The sequence below is a fragment of the Bos indicus genome, chromosome 1, assembly GCF_029378745.1.
Source record: "Bos indicus isolate NIAB-ARS_2022 breed Sahiwal x Tharparkar chromosome 1, NIAB-ARS_B.indTharparkar_mat_pri_1.0, whole genome shotgun sequence".
NCBI classification, from domain to species: Eukaryota; Metazoa; Chordata; class Mammalia; order Artiodactyla; family Bovidae; genus Bos; species Bos indicus.
The window spans coordinates 73,696,006-73,722,051 of NC_091760.1; the positions used below are offsets into that span (position 1 = coordinate 73,696,006).

At 34.8% G+C, this 26,046-nt stretch overlaps 1 protein-coding gene across 5 annotated transcripts in view; it reads left to right on the top strand.

The window, feature by feature from the left end:
* Window positions 1-26,046, top strand: part of ATP13A3 (ATPase 13A3) — a 79,483-nt gene that overhangs the window by 23,534 nt on the left and 29,903 nt on the right. For 4 of the 5 annotated variants that reach the window (XM_019957746.2, XM_019957783.2, XM_019957763.2 and 1 more), the window contains 16 exons: window positions 222-292; window positions 2,053-2,133; window positions 3,296-3,365; window positions 6,095-6,229; window positions 6,908-6,980; window positions 9,844-9,975; window positions 11,116-11,295; window positions 11,446-11,603; window positions 12,284-12,472; window positions 14,013-14,074; window positions 17,798-17,948; window positions 20,430-20,546; window positions 21,158-21,175; window positions 21,319-21,472; window positions 21,569-21,689; window positions 25,122-25,246. In XM_019957746.2, coding sequence (XP_019813305.1) covers window positions 222-292; window positions 2,053-2,133; window positions 3,296-3,365; window positions 6,095-6,229; window positions 6,908-6,980; window positions 9,844-9,975; window positions 11,116-11,295; window positions 11,446-11,603; window positions 12,284-12,472; window positions 14,013-14,074; window positions 17,798-17,948; window positions 20,430-20,546; window positions 21,158-21,175; window positions 21,319-21,472; window positions 21,569-21,689; window positions 25,122-25,246 — 1,837 coding nt within the window. The remainder of the gene's footprint in view (window positions 1-221; window positions 293-2,052; window positions 2,134-3,295; window positions 3,366-6,094; window positions 6,230-6,907; window positions 6,981-9,843; window positions 9,976-11,115; window positions 11,296-11,445; window positions 11,604-12,283; window positions 12,473-14,012; window positions 14,075-17,797; window positions 17,949-20,429; window positions 20,547-21,157; window positions 21,176-21,318; window positions 21,473-21,568; window positions 21,690-25,121; window positions 25,247-26,046) is intronic. The other variant, XM_019957773.2, reaches the window with a different exon arrangement.

Here is a 26,046-nt window from a genome sequence, read left to right on the forward strand (position 1 = left end):
TATAATTTTGTACTTATTTTTAAGATAAAACTATATGCATATAAAATACCCGTTTATCACTATATGTAAACATTTTAAATATTTACTAGAAGAAATGGATTATGTCACATGTGATTGCTTTAATTTTAATAGTTGTTATATGCTAAATTTGTGTTAGTAAACTTAATTATTAACAAGTGATGATAATGCTTTTTGATGTAACCTTTTTATATGTTCTACAGATTCGCTATTTCACCCACCATAGTATGAAATACTTCTGGAATGATACCCTTCACAATTTTGATTTCTTAAAGTAAGTATTCTTCTTTTGTTTGGATTGTATGAGTGTCTTGATTATGTTTTAGATAGAAAATAATTCATTTTAGTGTTATATAAGATGGAAGATTTCCCTTCACTTAATTTTAATAACTCCCTGGTGGTGTTTGAATACTCAGTAATAACTCAGTAACCAGTTTAGAATAAACCCCATCTGCAAGTTGTATCCTGGCAAAATTGACACAAAAGTTAAAAGCACCATGCTCCCAAAATCCAGTCTGAGTCCTTTTCTTTTTGAGGATTCATCTCAGAGTAAATTTTGAGTATACCTTTTAGCCTGCCAGAGTATCTGAATTATCACCTCTCAATTTGCTGATGGTTTCATCCATTTGTATTCAGTACTTGAGGGATGGAGTAATAGACAAACATTAAATTTAACTTTCATATGTGGATAAAGATGGGACATGGTCAAATGTGTTAAGCCTTGGGTAGGACAAATTGGAATAATTCTTAAAATTTCATTTTTATGGAGACTTCAAGTTACATCAGGACTGAATTTACTAGGATTTTATTTATTTATTTTTGGTTGCACCACACAACTTGTGGGGTCTCACTTCCCTCACCAAGGATTGAACCTGGGCCACTGCAGTGAAAGCCCAAAACTAACCACTAGGAAACCAGGGAATTCCTTTAGGGTTTTATTTTTATTGCTGTTAAAGTGATTATAGTAAATACCCATTAAGTGTTCTTGCTTGAGAGTGGCAAAGGAATTCTTAATATTAGCAGTAAAAAGAGAATCACCTTATGAACATTTAAAATATTCATGCTTGGACTTTTTCCCTTAGACATTTCCTAAAGAATTAGATAATTCCTAAAGAATATTGCTAGTATTCCTGAAGAATTGGAATATTATGGAATGGAGCAGGGGAGTTCCACCTGCCTAGTTGTAAAGACCATTCCTAGTTAAGAACCATTGCTTATTTTTTAGAGAATACTCCCAGTGAACTGTCATTTTGTGCTTAAAAAATTTTTGACTTGGAGTGCCCTGGGGGAAAATAGCACACATGTTTGCTGTGTAGCCTTTGCCAACCATGGCAACTTGTAGGATTTAAGCTTATTCCAATGATAGCAGTTAATTAGGGAGCTTAGTTTTTTCTTTTGGAAAAAGTAGAAAAAGATTGGAGTTAAATGATGTGTTAGATTCTCTATAGAGTTTTTGGGAATAGTATCTCAGTTAAAATAAGCCTTGAGAGGAAAGCAGGTATGTTAGTCGAATCCCAGTTTTAATCATTACAGATTTTAGACATTGTCTGTGACTTAGACGGATTCTGCACTTCTCCTTAATGAGAGAAGAATTCAGATTGATGCTTTTTGTAGAAAGAAAAATAACTGAGTAGGACTTACTAGTGTGAAGCTTCAACATTTAAGAAGGGAAACTTGATAAAAAGTAAAGTTTGAAACACTTGAGTTAGTCATACTTTACCTTTAATTTTTTTGGTTATTAACTGTTACAGCTTTGGCACAGACTTAAAGGATAATAATATTGTTATATAATCTTATCCCGTGATAGATACATTGTGTAGCTTAGAAGTTGCCACATTTGAGATTTAGGCCTTTTATTACTGTTTATCTTAGGAAGTAGAAATTTAAAAATTGTCATCCATTGTCTCAGTTTTTGTTAGGGGTTTCTATTTGTAAGGAAATCACACTTTAAAATCAGAAATATAGAAAAATGAGGCATTAAGAAATTTGGATATTTTAAACTTTGTTTAAAGTAAAAACTTTGGATTTATTTAGGGGACTGGATGAAGGTGTTTCTTGTACGTCAATTTATGAAAAGCATAGTGCAGGACTGACAAAGGGGATGCATGCCTACAGGTAATCTTTATCCAACTAAAGTTAGCTCTATTATCAAAATTCCGAAATAAAGTAGTATATATAGTTTACCCTTTTACCATATAGTTGTAATGTTAACAATTATTTAAATATTATAACATAGTAATTGACAGCTTATTGATATTTTATTTGGGTGAGACTCTTCAGTTTAAGAATTATAAAAGTGTTGAAGCCGATTTTGAAGTGAATATCCCTGAAAATATACTGTATTTCATCATTTCTAAGGTGCACACTTTCCTACATTTTAACATCTCTAAAAGGAGGGTGTGTCATACAGTGGGTGAAGTGTCACCCTTTACTTGACAGCATTTTAATCTTTCTTGATAGTACATAAAATCATGGAATGTCTTACAATTGATAGCATCTTCGATTTACTGAAATATTGGGAATTGTAAGCATGAGCTCAGATGTACTAAAATGAAAATTTGTAAATTGGGAGACAATATCTTTTTTATAGTGTTATTCTTTGCTAAGGTATAAAAGTATACCAGTGTATTATGTATTGTAAAGATAATGCCGTTTTCAAATTAAATTAGGAATTTTCTTGTACTTCTGTAGCATGTTCTTTTAAAGGGTTGCAATATAAATTCATTCAGACTTCTGCTTCATAAAACACGAGAATTAATTTATCATCTAGAAAGTACTATTATAAGGAATTTAAGTGGAAGGTTTTAAGCAACTTTTCTTAAGCATTAAAAAAAAGGCTCCAAATGTATGCTGTTTTGAAATAAACATTTTTAGTGCAGTATTCTTATTAGAAAAATAGTATAGGACACCTCAAATTACTTATGTAGTCTCTTGAAAAAATTAATTGCAGTTCAGAATTGTTGAGCTGTATTGTGTTTATGGGTGGAAAAGATCTTTTGCTGATACGGTTTATTGTAGATTAGTGGGAGAGGTACTTGTCACAAAAAGGATAAAATAATAACAGTGTAGTTATCCAATATTGACTATGTTGATTTAAATACTGTAGATAGAGAATTTAAATTGTAGAAGACAACTGTTTAGAAAAACGAATGTTTAGGTTCCAGAATTTAGGAGCAGTTGGTGTTTTGAGCCTTATCTAATGCAGTGCCTTTGGTAAATTGTACTGTTATAATACAATATAATGTAATATTATTGTTATTATATTTTCCTGTTATAGAAAATTGCTTTATGGAGTAAATGAAATTGCTGTGAAAGTGCCTTCAGTTTTTAAGCTCCTGGTTAAGGAGGTAAGACAACTGTACCTGTCTTAACATTTGTGATCAATAGGTTTGTCAGTTGAAAAGAGTCAGGATTTAAGTAATAAGAAGATATTCTTGTTTTTTCGTTTCCTAACTTCTCTTTGCTTATTTTTTTACTTGGAAGGTCAGAAAGATCTTTCTCCAGTAGATCAGTCATTTGGGGGCATGATTACTGTTTTATTTTGTCTGATTTGTTTGCTTTTCTTGTCGGTAGATTTTTTTCTTATTCTCAGGAGGTTGTGCATCTAAACCGTGCCCTATTTTGCAGATGTGTACCTCTGTCTGCCCCCCCACCCCCCAATTTTAAAAATAATTTATCATGTTTTCTTCATGTGGTACACTCTTAGTGACTAGGCCTCATGCCAGATGTTTGGAATAAAAACATAACATGATGAGTGACAGTGAGGAACTTGCACTTTAGCCTAGGGGGAATGCATGTTGGTAGTTACTGTAGTGACTTCAGTCTGTAAGAGCCACAGAGGAGGTGTAAGTAAAGGGGTGTGGCATGTAAAGAAAGAGAGTAAGTGGCTTTGCCTGGGAGAGTTAGGCTCTCCAGTCTTCTTTCTGATTTTGGGCTAAAGATCAGAATTAGCTGTACTGGGTCAATACTTTGAGTAGAAGTTAGATTGCCTTCCATCATTTCTTGAGAGTAGCTGTGTAATGGAGCTTTAGAGCACAGCAACATGTAAGGAGTTGGAATTAGAAAGACTGGATTGTAACATGACTCCATCAGTAACTAGCTCTGATCATTAGAAGACTTGCTGCTCTTGTATTGGTAAAATTGTAGTAAATTGTAGTAAATCCTTTAATGGCCTTATTTGATTTTGAAGTAAAATAGGATTATGTATGTAAAAGTGCTTTGAAAAGTACAGAAACATCAATTTTAAGATATTGGAGATTATTAGTGAAATTGATAAAAATACTATAAAATTTGGGTAGTCAAAGTCCTTTAGCAGGACTCCTTTTTTTTTTTTTTTTGAAGTAAACCTGCCAATTGGTTTTTTATTGGCCAAATCAGATGCAAACATCTTTTAAATTTTTTTAGATTATGAAAGTATGATAACACCTTTACAGGAGACTTGGAAAATGCAGAAGAAAGTTACATATAGTTCCACTATACATTACAATTATTTTTTTAAGTAAATTAAGGTTTTTAATTGGAGTTTTAATATCAAACTCTCAAAAATTAATAGAATAAATAGACAGAAAAGTAGAAGGATGTAGTAGACCTAAAAAGCAGTATGAACCAATTCAACATAGTAATAATTAAGATTTATATAATTTTCACATAACAGCAGGATACAAATTCTATACAAGTTCCCATAGACTATAAACCAAAAGACACTGGAACATATCCAGGGACATAAAACAAGGTGGAAAAATTTCATGGTCTAAAGGTATTGAAATCACACAGTCTGTTCTCTTTATCACTGTGGAATTATGTTAGAAATCAATATCAAAATATACTTGAAAATAACACACATACTTTCAAGTGCTATGTGATATTTACCGTTAGAGATCTTTGACTAAGCCATTAAAAGCCTCAGTAAAGTTAAAAGACTGAAAAAAATTCAGAAGGTGATTGCAGAGAAGAAAGGATTTAAATGAGAAATTAATATCAAAGATACTTTAAAGGTCTCATGTATTTGGAAATTGAATGTCCATGTTTAAATGATGGGTGTATGTAAGAAGCCATAGCAAGGAAAGTTAGAAAATATTTGTAATAGAATAAAATTGAAAAGAGAATTTATCAGAATTTGTTGCATGCAACTGAAGCTGCTCAATGCAACTGAATGTGGAGTCTTGAATAAGGTATGAAAACAAAAGAATGGACAGTAGCATAAAATTTTGTGAAATTTGAACAAAATCTGTGCTTTTGTTAATAATACTGTATCACATGTTAATTTCCTGGGTTTTTTTTTTTTTATATTTCTTTATATTCTCAGAATTGGATTCGAAATTTCAAACCTCTGTCAAATTTTTTTTTTTAAGTCACTGAAATAATAAGTGTGGAAGTGCACACATGCACATGTTTTCATCCACCCAGCCAGCCTATGTTTTTTGGTTGGTGCATTTAATCCATTTATATTTAAGGTAATTATCACTATGGGTGATTCTGTCACTAATGGTTTTGGGTTTTATTTTTGTAGGTATTTTCTGCTTCTTGTGTTTAGCAGGACGCCTTATCTTTTTTTTTTTTTTTTTCATTCAGGTTTTAATCCTTATTTCCTTAGAGAAAGCAAAGCAGTGTAACTTATCTCATATTTGTCTTCTCTTTGGACTTCAGTGAACTTTTGACTTATAACTAAATTAGTGTTTCAGGTTCATAATAAGTAAATGTTTGTTCCATTTGGTAAAACATTTTGTACTCTTTTGCAGCACAGTAATTATTGAAAGTAAATGTGCTTTATTCCTAAGGCAAAGTGAAAAACAGCTAAATTCACACATTTTAGCTGTTTCTAGCTGAATCTGTATTTGGGTTTGGTATCAATCTAACGGGATGCTCCCGATTTCAGTTAAGCTTACTTAGTCAAATTCTAGTAATTTAATGATTCTTTTCTAAAAAGGTAGTATCTTGCTCTACTCTTTGGGTAGTTAGTTACATGTTGCCCTAGGGTACTATAGAGCTTATCCTATTAGTATCATGTTAGTTATTTCTTAAATCTGTATGGTTTTAAATATCTCATTCAGTTTGACTTAAAATTTTTGTTTTTTAGGTTCTCAACCCATTTTACATTTTCCAGTTGTTCAGTGTTATACTCTGGAGCACAGATGAATACTATTACTATGCTATAGCCATTGTGATTATGTCTGTAGTATCAATTATAAGCTCCCTGTATGCCATAAGAAAGGTGAGTCCAATTTATTATGGTTTTCACAACTGTATTTGTACTTTGTAATAACACATAAGGTGTGCAGAATGATGTTTAGTATAAAGCACGTTCTTGATACAGTTTTTCTTTTAGTTATGTGAATATGTACTCCTTTGCCCTCTTTTTGAGGTGGGGGAAGGCAGATGCTTTTTCAAGTCGGAGTATCACTTGATTGCTTTGGGACTGTAGGGGTCTCTAGTTGCTTATCTTAGACTGGAATACTGGAGGGCTGAATCTCCTGTTTTTAGGCCTGTCTTGTTAAAATGCTTCTTATTTTGTTTGGGGCTGAAACATGGAATGATCTTTGAATCTTTTGGTCTTGACCTTTTTAAAGGTAGAGTAATATGTGTTTATTATATTAGCTTGTGTGCTAAGTCACTTCAGTCATGTCTGACTCTTTGTGCCCCATGGACTGTAGCCCACCAGACTCCTGTCCATGGGATCATCTAGGCAAGTATACTGGAATGGGTTGCCATTTCTGCCTCCAGGGGCTGTTCCTGACCCAGGTATCGAACCCGAGTCTTGCATCTCCTGCATTGCAGGCGGGTTCTTTACCACTATATATTAGCTTAGCTTATTTTATATTACCCTTGCTTTCTAATAGATTGAGGAGTGAGTTTATATTAATGAATTCAAAATTTTTTTCCTCTGATTCAGCAATATATTATGTTACATGACATGGTGGCGGCTCACAGTACTGTGAGAGTTTCAGTTTGCAGAGTAAATGAAGGTAAGTACTTCAGTTTACTCTTAGAAAAGTAAATAGAAAAAAATATCCACTGTGCACTAATGTGTGAAGCAAGCCCAGTATATTATGCATATACACGTAGTTCCATAAGAAACAAAAGTGTGTGTTTGGATTTATAGTCATGTCTCTGTATCAAGTTCATTCATTTAGCCACTATACTAGGCTCTCAGGATGGACATAGTCCTTGCATCATTGAACTTCAGTCTAGTTGGAAAGACAGATGAAAAACAGAACAATGAAGTGTGATAAATGATAGGGAGAGTTCAGGGAACTTAGATGTTAGAGCTCATTTAATATAGGTGTCTTCTATATAGACATCCTTCTAATATAGGATGGCTGCTTTGAACAAGTATATATATTTTATTTTATTTATTTTTAATTTTTAATTTAATTTTTTAACTTTACAATATTGTATTGGTTTTGCCATATATCAACATGAATCCGCCACAGGTATACATGTGTTCCCCATCCTGAACCCTCCTCCCTCCTCCCTCCTCCCTCCCTATACCATCCCTCTGGGTCGTAAGTGATTGAATTAGCCAGATAAAGTATAGGTGAGAAAGTGATAAGGCAGGGTTGATGTGAGAGTTGGACTGTGAAGAAAGCTGAGCGCCGAACAATTGATGCTTTTGAACTGTGGTGTCGGAGAAGACTCTTGAGAGTCCTTTGGCCTGCAAGAGGATCCAACCAGTCCATTCTAAAGGAGATCAGCCCTGGGTGTTCTTTGGAAGGAATGATGCTAAAGCTGAAACTCCAGTACTTTGGCCACCTCATGCGAAGAGTTGACTCATTGGAAAAGACTCTGATGCTGGGAGGGATTGGGGGCAGGAGGAAAAGGGGACGACAGAGGATGAGATGGCTGGATGGCATCACCGACTCAATGGACATATGTTTGAGTGAACTCTGGGAGTTGATGATAGATAGGGAGGCCTGGCATGCTGCGATTCATGGGGTCGCAAAGAGTCGGACACGACTGAGCGACTGAACTGAACTGAAAGAGGGAAATAAGAGGATTCTAGTGCCCAAAGGCCTGGAAATTAAAGAGAGTTTGTTCATTGCAATAACTGGAAGAAATTCAGTGTGGCAGATGCAGCATTTAGAGGGTAGACAGTCTTTTAAGGCTTGTGAAGGAATTTGGACTCTCCCAAAAGGCAGTGGAAAGACATTCAAGGGTTTTAAGCAGGAGAGTGATATGATCATATTTGCCTATTTGAAAAAATTCTTCCGATTGCCATGTTCAGACTTACTTAGAAGGAAGTAATATTGAAGGCATGAAATGAATCAGCGTGAGGGTTGTGGAGATGGAGGGTAGAGAGATGGCTTTGAAAGATACTTAAATGTGGGCATTGAACAAGATTTGCTGATAGAGTGGTGTCAGGCTGGTGGGGGATGGATGTTGGTGTCATTTAATTAAATAGGGAACACTGGAGGAGAAGCAAAATTGTAGGGAAGGATAATGTTTTGGACACATTGGTTTGTCTGGTGAGATACGGAAGAGGTTAAGGATACAGGGGAGGCAACTCAGCATCATGGGTCTTGGAGACAGCAGCCTCTTTGATTTATCAGGAAAACCAAATCAGTCTGCATTCTCTTCAACTTGATATCCCTCATCCAAGTGTGAACCCAAGTTAGCCTAGCAGGTTGTTTTCTTCTTTGTGCTTCTTGGTCACTTGCTACTTTAGCTGATAATATCACCTTTCCTAGCTGCAGTCCTAAGATGTGTGGTTTATTGGTGTTCTCCCCTTCCCACTCTGCCACTGCCAAAGATGCTGGGCATCTCTCAATGTATTTCTTCCTTACCCCCTCAGTAGTCCAACAGATTATTGATACTTAGTTTCCCATATACCTAAGGGTTAGAATTTCAAGTGGCAGGAGGGTATTGAGTCAAGTTTTTAAAATAAAGGATCATATTAAGAAATGAAGAGTATTATACTTAATACATGCTAAATAACTTTAGAATTCTTTGCTCTTAGCTTAGTAAACTACTTATACCTTTTTTTTTTTTTTTTTAAGAAAGAAAAGAATATTTGTCCTAAGGGCCAACATCACAAACAGTAGTTTTCTCCTCATCCATCTTTGCTTAAAAACTAGTAGTGTAAGTCTCTTCTAAGCATAGTTTAATAAAATCTAGGGGTAGGGGAAGAAAGAATGCCCAAATATAAGGCCACCTTTTACTTGAGAAGATCTTGGAAAAAGTGTTTAACTAACTTGAATATAATACATAAATTTCTAAGGAAATAATGAACTATATATGATAGTTTTATTTTATACATTTATTTGAAATAATGTCTAAGATATTTGGAACTATTTTAGAAATATTGAGAAGACAATGAAACAATATGGATTATAAATAGTAGCCGTAAGGAAAAGAGTGCTGTTAGAAAAGAAAGTGATAAAATTTCAGTGCTTTTCTCTGTTTCCAAGGGATTATAGAAATCTGAGGTTATGTACCTGTTGCAGGGGGGTGTCCTGGGTGGACTTACTGCCTGTTTAGCTCACAGGGCTGATAGCTAAGATTGACCATCCACTGTTGAAATGAGTGTTGAAATCCACCCATCTCTTAGCTTAGAGGGGACTTGGCATTAACTGTGTGCGCTTGGCGTACTATCCTGGGACAAACTAGCTGACACGTTATAGACACTGTGCTCTGTTAGCTTAAGGAATAATAATTTTGTCTGTCAGTACTCTTCATCTATTGAAATTTTCTTATTTAACTCCAGTATATTTTTAATGTCTTACTGAGATCAGGTGACCTTTGGATAGATCTTTAGTTTGTTGTATTTTTATTACAAGTTAAAGAATACTCTTTTCAGACCTTTCTTTGTTTTTCTTTCCTTAAATTCAGAAATAGAAGAGATCTTTTCTACAGACCTTGTGCCGGGAGATGTCATGGTCATTCCATTAAATGGGACAGTCATGCCTTGTGATGCAGTGCTTATTAATGGTACTTGTATTGTAAATGAAAGCATGTTAACAGGTAAACTAAATTAAATGAGTAAAAACTAGCTGAGTTGCTTATAATGATATTAGGACTAAGTAGTTACTGATTAAGCTTGTATCAGCATTAACTATGCAGTTTGTATCCTTTACTCACAAATGTCGTGTAATAGATGTTGAAGTTTTGTTTTTTTTTTTTGAGGGGACCAAATCCTGCATTATACTCAGCTGTAATACTAAAGTATAATGCTGGTGCTTACATCTCTTGTCCAGCTTCTGTTAATTCTTCTGACAGGAGGAAATGCTTTATAAGAAGGGACTAGGAAAAAAGTTCTTTCCCCACAGCATATTTATTGCTGTTCACTTTGATGTGCAAAATGTAGGAATAAAAGAGTTGATATTTTTGTTAAATTGGGGAGAAATAGACTTCAAAATAACTTCCCTTTGGAAATTCAGAATCTAGAGGTAGAGCTTTATACCTTTTTATCATATGACTTTTTTAACTGTCATAGTCAGTCTGGCAAGAAAGTGATTCTTATATAATACATTTTTTAACTATTAAGAGTCTGTCTTAAAACACACTCATGCACATAAACATCCCTGCACACTTGTTGCCCTTGACACAAGAAGTGTAGATGCTACAGAGCATAACATTGTAGCAGTAAAATGATTTGTCTGTTTGTTACTATTAGAGGATTACCGTACTCCTCTTTGCTCAGATGTCTGTTCTCTTCGTTGTGTGTGTGTGTGTGTGTGTGTGTGTGTGTGTGTGTGTTGGGAGGTGAGGGCAGATAGGACTGGATCTTCACATGTTGTGTGTTCTTGGGGTTGCAGAGTGCTTCCCAAGTTAGTTCTCAGGGGTGCTGTGGTGATCACAGAACAGGTGCTGAGGTGATGACAACAACCTTGTCTTCTTATGAAACTTGATGTAATTATTTCCAAGTGATTACATTTGAGTCACAGATGACTTTCGAGAAATACTGTGGAAGACAAGATTTGCTATTTCTGGGTAAGGAAATTGGAAGACAAAAGGCTGATTGATTAAGCTGTATTATTCACATTTGAGAACTTTCAATAACTGTTGTCAACAGTATTTAACATTTAGTAAATGTAACAACTCAAGATTTGTATGTTTGATACTGATTTCTATGCTTTAATTTATGAATTTTTTTTTTAAAAGGAGAAAGTGTTCCGGTGACAAAAACTAATTTGCCAAATCCTTCAGTGGACATGAAAGGAACGAGAGATGAATTATATAGTCCAGAAACACATAGACGACATACTTTGTTTTGTGGGACAACTGTTATTCAGACTCGTTTCTACACTGGAGAACTTGTCAAAGCCATAGTAGTTAGAACAGGTAGAAAATACTTAATCTTTTCTTGCATGGTTTAGCACATTTGATGCTTATTGCATGTTTAAAAAGAGATTCTATTTTGAAAGATAATTGTCATTTTCTTATAGAGTTACTATAGAATCATTTTCTTCTTTACTTTTTTTTTTAAAAAAGGATTTAGTACTTCCAAAGGACAGCTTGTTCGCTCCATATTGTATCCCAAACCAACTGATTTTAAACTCTACAGAGATGCCTACTTATTTCTACTGTGTCTAGTGGGTGTGGCTGCAATTGGGTTTATCTACACTATTATCAATAACATTTTAAATGAGGTATGTATGTGGGAAACCCTTAATAGAGTTTGATTCTTAATTATCACGTGGCTATTGAGGATTTGAGATGTATCTAGCGAGACTGGAAAATTGAAATCCTAATTTAAATTAATTTAACTTAGAGCCATATGAGACTTGTAGCTATTATGTTAGAAAGTACAGATGTAGAACATCACCATCATAGCAGAAAGTTTTTATCAGGTTTAGATGGTCTTTTATTTGCTTTCTTGTGACTTAAGAGAGGAGTGATCACATACTCACCAAAAGCTTTCTTCTTTTTTCTTTTTTTAACCTCTGGTATATACAGCATTAAAATTACCGGTGATTACTGAATTGCAGATATTTCTAAGGGACCTTGTCAGATTTCTTTTTCTATCACTTGTAAAGACTCTGATAGTAGTAAGAGTCAATATCTAAAAATGTTTACTTTGAAGTATGTAGTGTATGAAGTATATGGGGCTATTAAAGTAGGAATTTAAAAAAATAATAGCTCTCATTTCACAGCCCACTGATGATTCATTGAGCTATTTTGCAGCATCTCTAAAGGGGAAAAAAAATTATAAATAATTAATAGATGAATATATATGTGCTTAATAAATATATAAAATTAAAGAAATACTCATTGGATTAATAAATTTTAATATTAGGGGGTCTGACATTTATTTTTATGTTAACTGTAGGTTGAAGTTGGGGATATAATTATCGAGTCTCTTGATATCATTACAATTACTGTGCCGCCTGCACTTCCTGCTGCAATGACCGCTGGCATTGTGTATGCCCAAAGAAGACTGAAGAAAGTGGGTATTTTCTGTATCAGTCCCCAAAGGATCAACATCTGTGGACAACTGAATCTTGTTTGCTTTGACAAGGTTGGTTCAGTTTCATAATCATTCTTAAAGGTCACTTTGTAGTTTTGTAAAGCTAAAGTATTTAGATTAATGGTTTCTGTGTTCTTTATCAACTAATTTGCACACATTTTAAAAGAAATGTTTTTCTAATTTTCCTTTTTTAAAACTTACTTGGCATCTATCATTTTTATATTATTTTTTCATTTTTAAAATTTTTATTACTTTGGATATTGCTTATTTGCCCAAATCTGCAATTAACCAGTTCTTCTAGAATTATACTTTGTAGTAGTAGTTAAATTTATTTGCTCTTTCATGGTTTTAACAGAGTAGACTTCATATAGATAATGTTTTCTGGAATGTTATTGCTATGAAGTATATACATTTAGTGTTTGCTCTATGATTTTATTGAATGTGTTATAAAATTACAAAGGACACTGATTATATAATTTCATGTGAAAATGACAGATTTTTTTACTTGTTTGAAATACAGAGGGTTCTCCTTTCCTCACGTGGGATCAGTTTTTCTGAAAGTTCAAAGAACTAAATCTTGACCAGGTTCTTCTGGGTAACTGATATGATACACATTTGATTTTTGTGTATCATCTTTATTATCAAGAAAATAAAAAGTGAGGTGTATTTTGTTAAGAAAAAAAGGAAGGTCGTAACTTAATGATTGTTTCATATTAAATTAGTCTGTTCAGAAAATTTTATGTTTGATCTTTTTCGGAAATGTTTAAAAAGTTTTTAAGCAGACCCAGAAGTGGAAAAAAAGATGCAAGTGAAATAAACCCTCATTTACCCATTATCCTACTTAAACAGTTAACCAGCATTTTGTCAGTCTTAACTTTATTGTCCCCTCATTTTGAAGGTGGCAGCATTAGACATTATATTACTTTATCCATATACTTCAGTATGTAGCTCTAGAAGATAAAATAATGTTTTAAAAATACAACACTATTATCACTGCTTACTACTACACTTAACAGAATTAACAGCCTCTGTATTACCTAATATCCAGTACATATTCAGGTTTCCCTGCTTTACAGTCTGTGTTTTCAGTTGTAATCCAAATACAGATCGCAACGATTGCAGTTAATCTGTAACCATTGTTTTTCTTGCCCTTTTTTTCCAGTCATCTTATTGGAGAACCCAGGTTATTTATTTCCTGAATTTGGCTGATTACACTTCTTGATGTCATTTAACCTTGTTCTTCTTCCCTGTTTTGGCTCCATGTGCCCTAATCTCTCCCTCCTGTGTCGGCATCTTTTGTGATAGGTTGAGTGGCGCATTGTTCCACTGTTTAATAACAAAAGCACATAAGTATACATTTCTATACATATCTCCCTCCACCCCACCCACATAGAGGAACTGTACCAAGGGAGTATTCTGCACCCTTTTCCTCAGTTTTGTCCTGAAAGTTATTCTCTGTTAGCACACACACACAGATCTTACTCATCTCCTTCCCCCTTTTATGTCTGTATAGCACTCTATTATGTAGACATAGCATAGTTTTTCATGATTTGTAAATGTGTGCTTTTTTTTTTTTTTTTTTTTTTTTAAGACTGGAACCCTTACTGAAGATGGTTTAGATCTTTGGGGAATTCAACGAGTGGAAAATGCACGGTAATTATTGGCTAGACTTGACCATTTATTGTTGTTGTTGAGTCACTCAGTCATGTCTGACTTTTTTTGACCCCATGAACTGCAGCATGCCAGGCTCCCCTGTCCTTCACTGTCTCCCGGAGTTTGCTCAGACTCATGTGCGTTGAGTTAATGATGCCATCCAACCATTTCATCCTCTGTTGTCCCCTTTTCTTCCTCCCCTCAATCTTTCCCAGCATCAGGGTCTTTTATTAGTTTATTTCTAATAAATATATTAATATATGAAACATTCAGACTTATAGAAAGTAATACGACAGACAGCTCTGTACCCACTACTGAGATTAAACAGTTGACATTTTGCCATGTTTGTTTCAGATCTCTGAAGCAAAAAGATTTAAAAAGATTTAAAACATTACAGATACTGCTGAAGTCTTACCTATCCTTTTGTCTGTCCTTGCTGCTGTTCTGAAGTTGTGTTGTTATCCTTGCATAGTTTACTTCCTGTGTATCTACCCATAAACAAGATCTGTCCATAAATAAGTATATACGACTGATATGTACTGTATGTGTTTTTGCCGCCTTTTGGCCTCCTAACATTGTTTCCAAGATTCCTCCATGTTGATACGTATAGATCCAAATTATTAATCTTAACTATTGTTTAGTATGCCATTGTGTGACTAAGCCGTAATATTTGTGCTTCAGCCCAAGGGCAGTTTCAATTTTTTTCCAGTTTTCCTTCCATACTCCTAAACAGTATTGCAATTAAAGTTCTTAGGGTTACAACTCCTGTGAGTATGTGGTTGAGTTTGAGTAAACCCATTTCTTCACAGTTTCAGTACTGGATCATACAGCACATGCATGGCCACAGCTCTAGTAGGTACTGTCTGCTTACTCTCTAAGTGATGGTGCAAACTCAGTCTCCCTCAGTGTATGGGTGATCCTGTTGCCCCACATCCTTGCCAAACTTGGTTTTGCCAGACTTCTAATTTTCCCAAATGAATAGCTATGAAATGTTATTTTATTGTGGCTTTGTTCGGAGTTTCTTCATTACTTATAAAGCTGAACATTTTTTCACATTTTTGGAAGGAGGATTATTTGGCATTCTGTGTATTGTCAGTTTATATCCTGATTTTCTTTTTTAATGATGTTGTTTGTCTTTATCTTATTCATTTATTAGAAGTCCTTTGTATTTTCTGGGTGATAATCTTTTTCAGTACTATGCGTTATGAAAATATTTCTCCCGTCTTTTTTTTTTTTTTTTTTTTTTTACTTTATTGCTATCTTTTGATGCTTAGAAGTTTTACTACTATAGTTGTGTTTTTGCTGGTTTTTTCTTTTCCTCTCTTGAAAGTATGGAATTTTGGTTTATACAGTTTGAGAGACTGTTGTTTGGTTCATGGATTGTCAGAATCGGCACATCTTGGTAAATAGCATATCACATTGTGAACTTACTTATCCCTAATGAGGCCTGTTGCTTTTAATTCTGTTTCATCGAATATTTGTGTGCTTACATACCAGCTTGCTCTTGCCTAATATATACCTATGTATCTTTTTTTTCCATCTCTTTTCACTCTTTCTCTGCCATTGTGTTCACATTTATTGTGATTTCAGGTACATTTGAAATTATTTCTACCACCGACTCTCTTACCCCAGTTCCCACACAGTTTTCATATTTCTCTCATTTTTTTCAGAATTTATACATCCTAATCTTTATTACTTGCCTGTAAGTTACTAATATTCATATTTAGAGTCTGTGAAGGTTTTTTTTGGTTGTTTTTTTTTTAAAGATTTTATTGCTTCTGTTCTAAGTTTTGGTTTTTTGGCCCCAAGGCATGTTGGCTCTTAGCTTCCTGAACAGGGATCGAACCTATACCTCCTGCATTGAAAAGTGAAATCTTAACCCTGGACCGCCAGGGAAGACCCTATGGGTGTCTTTATTAGTTTCTAACTCCATAAAACCTATGGACTGTAGACTACTTTTACCTCCCTTTTTGTATGCATTTGTTGTATAGCATTTTATGATTTTTATGATTTTGGTTTTGTATACAATCTACATGCTAAGATGTACCTAGGTTGATGGATGGCTTCGGTAACCAGTTTCTTATATCCCATTCCTGTGGATTAAATTGCCATGTTTGTAGATGTCTTAGTCTTCTTTAGTAATTTTTTTTCTCCTTTGTTGTTTAAAAAATACTTCTCTATGCTTGATTTCTGCAGTTTCACTATGATCTCTTTTTTTGTTTGTGTGGGACTAATTTTGCTTCTTGATTCCAAAGATTCATTCTTTTCATAAATTCTGGAAAAGAGTGCAGCTTCTTTTTATTCCCACTGTGGCTTTCCCCCCATTCTTTCTCTCCATCTGGGAATCCTAACCATATCCTGGATAATAAATTTTATTTGGTTTTTTTTCAAATCTGGCTCTCTCCTTTCCCCACCATGGTGTCTTGTTCTTTTTCGAAGTCTGTAATTTTAAAATGCCTTCTTTGCATTCTTTCAGATCGCCATTCTATTATCTCCAGTTTATGGGATTCTAATTTTGTCTTTGTTGTGTCTGTTGAGTCATGAGAATTATTTCCTGGTTCATTTTTAAATTATGGATTCATCCTTAGCAGAATTTTTTTGTGAGACTCCTTTGTAGCTGTGTTGTGGGAGTGCCTCTCCCTAGAGTTTTGACCTTTCTTGGCCAAAAGTAGTGTCAGTGGTACCAGGCAAACTTTAATGTTACTTTTATAACTTGGGGATTTCTGGACTGGACAGAAGCATATATATTCAAACCCAGATCCCATCCTGAGCAGCTTAATGGTTTAGAGTTCAGGCCCTAACACCAGACCTCTTGTGTTTGAACCCTTGCTTTGCCACCTGTGTGCTGTGGCTTGGCAAGTGGCTTAAACCCTTCGGCTTCAGTTTCCTCATCTATAAAATGGTGATAATAAACACCTTTCTCTGGTATAGGATGAGATGAGGCAAATAAATTTAAAGTTCTTTGAATAGTGCCCAATACATAGTAAATATTACATAGATATTAATTATTTTCTTGAACTTTGGGTGAGGGGAAAGAGATAAGCTTATTCTTACGCATTTGAGTCTATGGGTGAATCTTTTCTTTTTCCAAGGTTGTAGTTCTTCAAGAGCGTCTTGGTGAGAGGGATTCTCTCAGTTCCAACTTCCTACTTTGTATGTGGCCAGGGCTTTGTCTCTTGTTCTTGTGTGGTTATTAAAACCCAAGGCCTTAAGGGTACTGAGAGGGCTCCCCTCCCTTCTTCCTTCTCCCCCCGTAGTCACAGCATCTGTTTAAGGTCACACCCTTTTGGTTGTCCTTTCGCTGTTTTTGGCACTTAAAATTTTCCCTTTCTTTCTTACAAGCTCAGTTTTGTATTTGAAAGGTAGTGTGTTACACAGTCATTTTATGTTTTTGCAAGAGAGTTTTTGTGTGTTCTAATTTGCCATATGTCCATAGGCAAGAGTTTTAATTATTATTTAGTATGTAGTATTTTCTGTACTGGTATGTCTGGTCTAGTTATTTAGAATCTAAGATAATACTGTATTTTACTCATGTATAATAATTTTCATGGAAGAAAATGTTTTTGAATGTCAGAATCTATAATGAAATGAATACATGCAATATGTACATAAATGCAAACATTTTATTTCTACTTTTAAAATAATAAAACCTGAAAAGTTCTGTTAAACTACTCTCTTCAGTCTTGGGGTTTATGAGTCTAATTCAGTGCATTTTCTGTATAGTTTTCTTTTGCCAGAAGAAAAGGTTTGCAGTGAGATGTTGGTAAAGTCTCAGTTTGTTGCTTGTATGGCTACTTGTCATTCACTTACAAAAATTGAAGGAGTGCTTTCTGGAGATCCACTTGATTTGAAAATGTTTGAAGCCATCGGATGGGTAAGTTCAATGTTTTAAAGTACAGTTAACTTCAGGAAAATAGTAAAAATTAACTTGCAGAAGAATTATTTCTTCAACTTGTTTTGATTTTGGTCTGTCTCATATAAGGAACTATGTAATTTCTAAAGGTGTGTCACCGGGGAGATAGTTACAGTTGTGTAGAAATTCTGTTTTAGTTTAATTGACTCATTCAAACAACCTTTCATAGAGGAAGACCTTTAATAGAGGACCTGCTCAGGGCCCTGTTTTATGTTTACAGGATAAAGCGGAATCAGTATCTTGAGGCAGTAGGTCTAAGCAGTAAGGTGATCTCAGTGACTCAGTTTGTTGGCCATAGGGAAGAAGTATAGAGTGGTCATGTGTCTTCAGTCCCCACGTTCTACTTCCTGTGTCCTTTCTCTCTCTCTTTCTCAACACACACATGTCCACACACACATGCTCACAGAGGTTTCTGTTTGTTCACTTCTTTGTTTTGTCATTGATTATTTTAATTTCTGAGTGCTTGCTCTGATTGTTAGTGTTTCCAGCATCCAGTTCTTGTTTTACAGGTATTAGTTTGTATTTAAAGTTCCCTTCTTGCTTCTGAATTTTTCATTTTCTCTAGGTTCAGTTTTTTTCCCCCTTCCCTATACTTAATCGTCTCCTTTATACTTTTTTAAAAAATTGAGGTGTCATGGACATCTTCTTGTTGATTTTCAGTATATTTCTTCATCCTACTTTCATATTTGAGAGTGAAGGTTTGATTTGATACTCTGGGTAGGTGCTGCAGCAAGGTTTTTATCCTTGCCCATATGTATGTTGGTCCTGAGAAGTATGTTGGTATGTTGGTTTTCCTGGGAAGGGTCTTCCCTGAATGGGAAGGCTGCCTGGGGGAGCCTGTTGTATTGGGGCCCCATCAGCAGGCCTTGAGTTCAGGAGAGAAGCAGTAGTCTTTTGGTTGCTTTCCCACTCTCTTCCACAGTGCTTGCACAAGCAGTACCCTGGAATACTGCCCCTCGTTTTAGCAGCCCTTCCTCCTCTCAGGGATGTAGTTTATCTCTCTATAGGTATGACCTCTGTGACTTTTTTTTGCTTTTGCTTTGATAAGCTATTCTGACTGATAAGTTTGATCCCACCTCTCCTCTATGTCCTTTGTGTTTATCCTGGGCTACTGTTTCCTTATTGCTGTGTCCACCATTGTATTTCAGTTCTACTCTGTTTACTTTTACAGTGTTATTTCTTTTCCTGTGTGTTTGGTTAATATTTTGAAAGGTGGGGGTAGGGGGATGAGTGACAAAGTTCTCTGCCGTCTTCTGAAAGCCCACAGTAAATACTCATCAACTTTAATTCCTTAAAAGAGGCCCACTTCTTTTATAAAGAGTAAAACAAAGTGTAGTTGATTCATCTTGATATTTTCTAAAGCTTTTCTCCAGCTGATTTCAGTAGATTTATTGCTCTGTATGTGACCCTTAAAAAGTGGGCTTAATAAGTCAGTTTGTATAGTAAATAGCATGCTTTTTTGACTCTGAGATGTTTTGATATCTGATCTTAGCACAGAGTATCTATGGAATGTTTTTACATAACTAGGCACTGCTGTTATTTAAAGTGATTAATACCATGTAAGATGCATGACAATTTCAGAGGTGTTAAAATGTTTCTTAAGAATTGTGTAAAATTGGCTAATTCAGCATAGCTCTCTTCCCCATCATTTTCCCACTCATGATTCCTTCACTTACAGAGTGAAATTAGTTTCTTATTCATATATGTGTATTCAATATAAGTTTTTTTATTGAATTTTCCACCAAAAATAGTTTAATATTAAATTTCAAGGAGCTAGGATAATTGTGCTTTAATTAGATGTGTTCAGACTGGGAAAACTGGGCTTCCCTGGTGGCTCAGTGATAAAGAACCCACCTGCCACTGCAGGAGATGCAGGTTCAATCTCTGGGTCAGGAACGTCCCCTGGAGAAGGAAATGGCAACCCACTCCAGTATTCTTGCCTGGGAAATCCCATGACAGGAGCCTGGCGGGCCTACAGTCCATCAGGTTGTGAAAGAGTCGGACATGACTTAGCGACTAAACAATAACAACAAGCTGGAAATCTAAATTTACGATTCCTACCTCAGTGAGGTCCTGACCCAGTGGTTCTACTAAACATATCTGAGCTCTGCATATATTGAATCCTCTCCTGTTAGCAAGGAATCTCTGGATGATAGACTAAAAATTTTTGAAACTGCAGGGACCTTCTGTATTTTACAGAACTAGTCTCTAGACTTAATTAGTTATAGGAACAATATTAGAAGTTTTTCTCTATTTCTTTACTGACCTCTGCCTCCCCTCTCCCACAGGTTACTAGGACTTTAAAACTAGCTTTATTTATATTTTGTTTTACTTAAAAAAAAAAAAACAAACCTTAACTGAAGATAGCCATAATGTTTTATTTTAAAATGGAACCAGTGAGTTGAATTTATGAGTTTCATGTGTTGATTGTTTTCCTTTCAGATTCTGGAAGAAGCAACTGAAGAGGAAACAGCACTTCATAATCGAATTATGCCAACTGTGGTTCGTCCTCCAAAACAGCTGCTTCCTGAATCTGCACCTGCAGGAAGCCAAGAAATGGTATGGAACTGCTTGATAATACTTTCGGTGCTCACATTTTCTCCTCATTTTAAAATACTGCTGGAAGATGGAATCACACGTCCTTTTTAAAACTCTAATGCAGATATGAATATCTTTACCGCATTTATCAGAAACTACGCCTGGCGTGTTGGAGGCATTCCATGTAAAACACTGAGATTTAATTCTCAGTGCTGTTCTTTAATTCCTGCTTACCAAGCAGCTTAGAGCCTTGTGATTTAGATACATGGTGGTGAAGACTTTTAGTTTGCATCTGTATTCCTAGGATTTAATAAAAAGAATATGTGGAAGCCTTTGTTTTTAGGTTAATTTTTGAATATATACCTCTTAGTTCATTTAAGAACTTAATATGTTAATATTCCTAGAATAGCAGAGTGTTTTAAAATACTCAAGAATAAACTTTTCTTTTTTAAGAAATGGGAGCTAGTAGAGAAGCAATCTTAAAACCTGACTTTGAAATATTAAAAATTCTGTGTTGTTTTCCAAATAATTTTTTGAGGATACGCAGTTAATTTTTTTTTTCACTTGAGTGTGTTAATTGACTTAATCTGTACTTTTACTTTATTCTTTTTGTCTTGTTTTTTTTTTTTTAGGAGCTGTTTGAACTTCCAGTAAGTGAAGAATGTTTACTCATTACCTAAGTATATCTTAAAAAAAAATTCTTTTTAATTGCGGTATAGTAAATATACTGGTATATCTGTTTTAATTCTTTGAAAAGTAATGAATGGTTTGTGCATCTTTTGAAATTCCGTAGGCTGTTTATGAGATAGGAATTGTTCGCCAGTTCCCATTCTCCTCTGCTTTGCAACGAATGTGTGTGGTGGCCAGGGTGCTCGGGGACAGAAAGATGGATGCCTACATGAAAGGGGCACCAGAAGTCATTGCTGGTCTTTGTAAGCCTGAAACAGGTAAGGACGCAGCAAGGCTTTGAGTGAAATTCTGATATTTGTGTAAGCTGGTAATCACAGTTCTAACAATGACCTCCATTTTCTCTTTTTTAAAAGTTCCTGTTGATTTTGAAAAAGTTTTGGAAGATTATACCAAACAGGGCTTCCGTGTGATTGCTCTTGCACACAGAAAATTGGAGTCAAAACTGACATGGCACAAAGTGCAGAATGTTGGCAGGTAAACGTTGATGAATGGTTTTGCCTACAGTTTTTCCAATAAGACATCATTTATGTTTATGAAAGTCTTGTGCAATCATTTATATTCAATTTATTATTTATTAAGTAAATGATTATTGGATATGTGCAAATATATAGCATAATTCAGTGTTTTAGGCAATTGAGATAAAAGTATAACTCCCTGGAACTATTTTTAATTTATTTTTTAAATGTTTATTGAGTGCCTGCTATGTGTTGGGCATGTTCGAGGAACATAATTATGTTTTTGGTAAACATACTTCTACAGAAGTTTATTTTCCAATGATCTACAGTTATTCCTTGGTATCTAAGGGGATTGGGTCCTGGACCTGCCATGCAGATTCAACTGTGGATCTTGTACTGATAGTATTTATTGAAAAAAATCCATGTGGAAGTGGACCCACACAGTTCAAACTTATGTTATTCAAGGGTCAACCGTACTTGCTTTTGCCTAGTAGTTGAAACCAAGTGCTCATTTGACCAGAGTATCATGAGTCACAATAAATACACCTTCCACCCTCACCGCCAAAGGTCAGATGGCCATTACCAACATCACATTTACCTCCAGTTATAGCTGTATTTCACATTCAAGGATTGTCCTGTTATAGTAAAACTAATCTAGCCTGATCTTTTGAAAATAACACTTTTGGTTAGGAATATTTTATGCTGTACCTAGCATTTCAAAGCAGAAGGAAAGATTTATTGGCTCTCCTGCTAATTCTGCCTATCAAATAGACTTTTCTTTTCACATCCCCACCGTCATTGTCTCTAATTCAGGGACTTAGCTTTTTTCTCCACTTTTTCTTTTGTCTAATCTGTGTACCACACTCTGTCCACTGAGAGGTCTTTAACATTCAAATCTTATACCAGTCTTCTACCTGGAATTCTTATAATAAATGGCTCCCCATCACCTTTCAGAGGAGTTCTTGATCAAGAATATAAATCAGGAAAGAAACAACGAAACACTTAATTTTTAAAAAAGGGTAAATGATACAGATAATTATCAGAAGAGGGCATATAAGTGGCCACTGAACACATGAAAATAATGAGACACTTCAGTTTTGGGGGAACTACAGAATTAACCACAACCAGAGTTTTTTCTTAAAGTTTACAAAATTCAAAAGATTGATGATATCAAGTGTTAGCGAAGGCTTGAGAAAAATTTAACAAAAATACTGCTGCTGAACTATTGTAAATTCATAAAGAACTTGCATAATACCTATTAAAATCTAAATTTACTTACGCAGTTTGACCCAGCATGTACAGTCCAAGGAATTCAGCCTAAAGAAATATGTCTATGTTAGATAAGATTCAAGTTAAAATAGTGTAAATATCATAAATATGATAGTGGTTAAATTATGAAGCATTAATACTTCTTTTAATTATTCTGAGCTCGTTAGATGAAAAGCGAAGTGCAGTGTTTATAGTGCAATTCCATTTTTCTGGATGAAAATTAAGGGAGTGGAGTGGATAGCTAAATAATAACTGAAAGGAAAAGCAACTTTAGGAATTCTACCCATTAAAAGAGAATATTAGGGGGGATTTGGCCTAAGAAGGGGCATAAAAAAAGCAGCAGTAATCAAATGGTTTGAGGCATATTTGTGATTAGGAGCCACACATGTAAAATACTGTATCCTAATTCCTACGAAGGGTACATTAGAGTTGCCTTTCTTTATAGCTTTGCCTTTTGCCACTCCTCCTCCCAGACCTTAAAGACTGAGAATTGAGTTGCCTCTAGTTCTTGAGCCTCTCTTTCAGGCAACCTTCCAGCCTTGGACCAACTATTCCGTCTGCCCAGGATACCCTACCCTCCCTATCAACTCTTCTCTCTCTCTGATTCCCTTCCTCATCTTTCAGTCAAGATTGTCTCTGTGTTTCCATTCTACCTGTGGGAACAGGTTTTGGGATTTCTCTTATAGCTTGAACCTGTGTATCTTGAATTGATTATTGTACTCTTCATTAATTAGAGGGCAAGATTTCTATGACTGGTATCATTCATAGAAGAGTTGGGAAACCGACTGCAGGCAGAAACCAGTACCGGAAAATGGTTACAGAGCTTTGACCCAGTAGTTTCACATTGGCACAGCTTTGTGCTTTGAAATGCATTTTCAAGTTTCAAGACTTATTTCTCCTGTTACCTCCAGCAGTATCATTTGTATAAAGTTTTCTAATTATTCTCTTAATATCTTTACCACCCATTGTATAAATTATATAATTTTAAAGGTATTTAGACTTAGTTGCTGTTTACTTAAGCACCCTTATAGTTTAATTTTGTGTAGAAAAATCACTTGGTTAATCCAAGTCTGAAATTTTGGTCCCTAATTTCAAGCCCTGCTTTCTCCATTGAAGAGAGTATTTCTGTAATAGAATCCTATTACTTAGGATTAAACCTATAGGTTTAGTTTAAGAATGCTGCTATCGCTGAACAGACTTCTCCATTACAGTACTGAAGCACATATTATTTTTGTGTGATCTCTTTGCTTGCATGTCTGTTTCCCCACAAAAGGGTCTTGAGAGGAGGAAGAGTAGTAGTGTTAGTCACTCAGTTCTGTCTGTCTCTTTGTGACCCCATGGACTGTAGCCTGCCAGGCTCCTTTGTCCAAGGGATTCTCCAAGCAAGAATACTGGAGTGGGTTGTCATTGCCTTCTCTAGAGGATCCTCCCAATGCAGGGATTGAATCCAGGTCTACATTGCAGGAGGATTCTTTACTGTGTGAGCTACAGGGAAGTTGAGAGTAGAGATCATGGCTTTTCATCTTTGACTTTCCAGTGACTTGTGTAGTACTTGGTGCATAGTAGATAATCACCTCTTTGAAGGAACAGCATCTTGATAACTACTGAAAATTAACATTGTAGAAGACCCATCTCTGGGTCCTGAATAGATCTCATTGTTGGACTGCTAATAGTTTTTGCATCGTACTTCCAAGATTAAGATTTTGATCAAGAGTTTTATAAAATTCCCCAAAGACTTGATAGTGAATTCAGTATAACTGTTGAATGTGCCTGTGGTACAGTTTTTTCCTTTTCTCTTAACATTTAAATTAAGGTATGTTGTGTGGGAGGGCAGTAAGGAATAGATATATTTTATGTTCATTCATTTTGTAGGTAGGATACAAGATGAATATTCCTTAGTACTAGAAGAGTTCTGTGTCTTATTACAAAGATATACATTTCCTAAGAATCTTTATATACCCATGTTTCAAAGGGCAGAATTTAATTTCAAAATGTATTTCTTGGGAATTACTTTTTCAGATTTAAATTTTTTGAGGTTGAACTCACAAACTTATACATTTATTCAGCATATAAAATGTTTTTAATTTATAAGTGATGGCTATTTTAAATTGCATTATCAACAAAGTGAACAAATGCTTGTTCTCTTGACTAAATCATTACGTTAAAATTTCTTTTTCTGCAGAGATGCCATTGAGAACAACATGGATTTTATGGGATTAATAATAATGCAGAACAAATTAAAGCGAGAAACCCCTGCAGTACTTGAAGATTTGCATAAAGCCAACATTCGCACTGTCATGGTCACAGGTTAGACTGTAAAAAAGGACACACAAAAAAATTGAGTGTGATTCTTAGAGTTCACGTTATCCAATATTAAGGAATGATCAGTGCATTATAAAAGCCTACTTGCTACTATAGAATTCCATCTAATACTGCATTATTATCTTATAAGTCAAGTAATTAGATTTATCATAGAGTATCTCCATCCTACGTTGCCCTGTTTCAGCTCTGAATACTTTTCTAAGATAGAGGACAACTTCACAATACACTTTGGAAATCCTTTAGATGTGTTTATAATAAGTATAATAAACTAGTGGAGGACATACTATAAATATTTAGCTGTGCTCTTTTTTGTTATCTCTCTTTAATCATGTTTCTTATAGCATTTATTTTCCTTTGCTTGTGTTAGTTATTTGTAGATTTGTTTTCTCTACTAGAATATAAGATTTTTGAGGATTAAGAATATGATTGACTTATTTTGGGATTGTCTATAATTTTTAGAACTGTGCCACCAGATACATGGGAAATGATTGGTTAGAATTATATTTTTATATATAGAATAGTACATGTATTATTGTTTGAATGTGTAATAGTGAAAAGAGCCATTTTTTGGTTTCTTTCTTGACTACTGCATTCAAAGGATTCTCTTGGTGTTAACACTGTTGATAATATTAGATAATTACCATTTCTTCGCTGTATGAAATTGTGGCAGCTCTAAAGTTTTCTTTCTTAGCAAAGAATCAGATTTAAGGCATTCACTTTATAATGTTTATGTGTTCAGTAAGAGACTTAAAGAGAAGATCTGTGTATGTTTTTATGTTTAGAAA